This window comes from Chenopodium quinoa, unplaced genomic scaffold (assembly GCF_001683475.1).
Source record: "Chenopodium quinoa cultivar QQ74 unplaced genomic scaffold, ASM168347v1, whole genome shotgun sequence".
NCBI classification, from domain to species: Eukaryota; Viridiplantae; Streptophyta; class Magnoliopsida; order Caryophyllales; family Amaranthaceae; genus Chenopodium; species Chenopodium quinoa.
The window spans coordinates 503047-506380 of NW_018744970.1; the positions used below are offsets into that span (position 1 = coordinate 503047).

Sequence of the window (3334 nt, forward strand, 5' to 3'; positions counted from 1 at the left end):
AAAGACAATTTATCAAACAGGTTGTGGGCAATAAGATTATCACAATGCAAAATATTTTCACAATATTGATGGTGATGAATTGATGATCAATTATTCATTAAAACAAAATATTCATCTCATAAAAGACAAAAAGACATACCTTTTAGAATAAAAAATAATTCATAAGACTTTTGCTAACCTTTTTTTTCTCCCACTAGTATAGATAGAAAAGATGTAAAATGACGAAGAGGAAATGTTGTAAGATGATTTGATGGAGACTTCAGTTTTTTTTTTTTTTCATATATTTTTATGGTATAAGTAAGATGAAAAATCTAATTATAATTTAGGCGTCAAGCATTAGTTTCATGGGAATTAACATATTTGTGTGGGTACGTGCTATTTATTGACTTTTTGGTTTTTTATTATTCCCCATAAATATTAAACATGTACACTATTATTTTTATTGAAAATATAAGAGAATCTAGACATGTATTAATGGTTATACATAGCCCTTAGGGCTATGTTTAACTTTTGCCATTAAATATTTTAAAAACTTTCTAATTAAGAAAATAGAACACGTATTTAAAAACGGCTAGAAATAAAATGTAGAACAAGTATTTAAAAATGAAGGGAGTAATAAGAGACCTTTTCCTGATCATTATAATAATTAATTCAACTCCCACCAAATCCACAGCTTTCACTAACATTAATATACTCTGGCCATTACTAAGTACATCTATTAGTTTTTTTGTTCCACATTAAAGGGTAAAATGGGCACAATTGTGGGAGAAAATCCCAAAAAAATATTTTAAAAAAACAAAAGAATAAACATATAAAAGAGAGGAAAAAAAAAGTCACAAGAAGGTGGAGTTTCATTTTTATGCAGTATTTGGTAGATGACGTAAACCCACCAATACCACCCACTAATTAATCTAATCTTCTTGGAGAAGTTGCCCCGTTGACAAAACATTAACATAATATCATACGAAGTATGCAATTTCAAGATCTTCATTATCATCATCATAATAAATAATAATTTATATTATCACTGTCTTCTTTGTTTTGGACGGTTTTGATCCGATCAACAATGGGCCCCACCGATTTTTGTCCAAGATCATAGCAAATATTCACCATTGATGTTGTAGGCCCTTATCTCTTTCTTTTTCTCTCTCTTGTTTAGTTTGTGAATTGACAATGAGAAGGACATAGTCGTATGAAAACAGGCCTAAGAGGATTCTAATACAAGCGCGGCCGCAACGGTGGCGTCGGTGACAGACTGTGGGTGGCTATGATCGCCTTCGTATGTCACGATCAACATTGACGAGTCATCTAACGCGCGCTCCACATGTTTACGCGCTGGACATCCTCGCACGCTACTACATTTGTAATAACCCCTGATTTTCAAAATAGAGAAGTAATTTTAGTTGAATTGAAACTCTATCTTCTATCGTAAATTAAGACGAATTAAATTACGAAACTAACCTTGGATGAGGTGATCCTTTGATTGGTTTCTGACCGTATTTTCTCCATGAATAGTCATCTGGAGGAATATCAGCCATTTTCACACTGATTGCTGGCACTCTAACAACCCTCTTCATTCTTGACTTCCTGATTAAAGTCAACCCCAATCAGCAAAAATTGCAATTTTATAAACTGTAACTTTTTTTTCCCCAATTTTATAATTTTGACTTCACTTTCCTTTTATTGAATGTAAAACATGAATTACAAACCATTTAATTTAATATACAATATAATACAGAGAGTAATTAGATAACATATTAACATATGCCCAGATTATTATTTAGTTAATTTAATCAATTAAAAGATAGAAAATCATCTAGAAATAAAATCTATCAAACAACCTACAGAGTACTGTTTTAATAAGAAATTACAGTGAAAAATTAATAGATTTAACAAAAATTAAAGTCAAACAATTCAACGGAAGATATTTTTTTTTTTAAATAAGAAATACAGTAAATATTGAAAGATCTAACAAAAAAAAAGTCAAACAATTTAACGGATCATTAATTATTTTCGAAGGAACGCATAAAAAAGATGATTAAATTATTGCAACAAAATTAAATTAAAAAAGTACCTTCGTTTGGGGCAATGGCAACGGCCAGAAGATCCGCCACATTTGGAATCATCCATGGAATTACACTTCCGCTTCAAAGAGGATGAAGAAATAGAGGGTTTACCGACGGATGAGACCTGGGATAAATTGGTGATTTGAAACCCAGAAGACATCGACGGTTGTACACTATCGGTATCACCAGTTAACGACGAAATGTACGAATTAGTCGCTGAAATTGGAGGTGACGATGAGAAATTAATGGTAGTTGATGAATCTTTGCGCTCAATTGGTTTTGGTAGACCAAGGGGTTGGGGTTGACTATGGTGAGGGTGGTTATTATGCGGAAGAGGTGGTAATCTTTGGATCTGAGATGATGAATATACCCTTGTAAAAGCAGAGCCGTGCGACGGCTTCAGCTGCTGCTGCGACGGCAGCGGCGGCGGTAGCGGCTGTGCTTGTTGTGCAGTTTGGTGATGAAGAGGGCCGCGACGAAAGCGGGCATGGCCGGTGCGAGAGCGGTCGAGGAGGGAGATAACTTTCTTGAACTTATTAACAGCAAGATCAGCAACAACCGTGTAATCTGAATCATCTTGATTTTGATTCTGATCCGATGTGGTGGAATCATCTTGCCTTTGCTGGTGCTGCTGTTGTTGATGCTCGTGTTGAAGATAGTGGTGATTTTGCGAGAGTAATTTTATGAGCTTCTCAACACTCTGAAGACCCGCCGCGGCCGCTTCTCGGACTGCATTTTCTTCCATTCTAGCAGCGAAATTATCGCTACTACTTTTGTAAGTTCCTATTATCATCTTCACAGGCCAGTTGAAGAATTGCTACAAAGAGAAGAAAAAAGAAAAATAATAATAAAGGAAGAAAGAAGAGGAGGAGGGTCAAAATGTTTAGATGATCGGCTTCATAGGGAAGGATGGCATCGGATGACTCAACTGATATTGTCGTTTCAATTTATTTGATAGTCAAACAAATTAACAAATAGTTATTCAACGCGTGTCAAAGGGAGTTTGTTCAGATTCTCAAAGAGTCTTACGTATAAAGAAATGTCCGGTACATTTGACCACGCACTTCTCCTAACATTTTTTTATTAATATAGTTTTATTGTTTGTTATTGGGACCCACGCAATGAAAGTAAAAAACGAAAATCGAGGGAAGACCGGGTTTGGAAGGGAGAAAAAAGGAAAAATAAAATAAAATAAAATAAATTAAATGGAGTGTATGATTAAAGAAAATGTGAGAGAGAGTCAAAAGGTGAAAAGAGAGCCGTTGGAT

At 34.5% G+C, this 3334-nt stretch overlaps 1 protein-coding gene across 1 annotated transcript; it reads right to left on the reverse strand.

Moving 5' to 3' along the window:
- Window positions 1-609: 609 nt before the first annotated feature.
- LOC110706462 (probable WRKY transcription factor 7) lies at window positions 610-3080 on the reverse strand. The gene is made up of 3 exons (XM_021884383.1): window positions 2075-3080; window positions 1462-1587; window positions 610-1373 (listed from the first exon to the last, which is right to left on the reverse strand). Exons 1-3 carry the CDS (start codon window positions 2857-2859, stop codon window positions 1205-1207), a joined length of 1080 nt encoding a protein of 359 aa, XP_021740075.1. The 5' UTR covers window positions 2860-3080; the 3' UTR covers window positions 610-1204.
- Window positions 3081-3334: the final 254 nt, after the last annotated feature.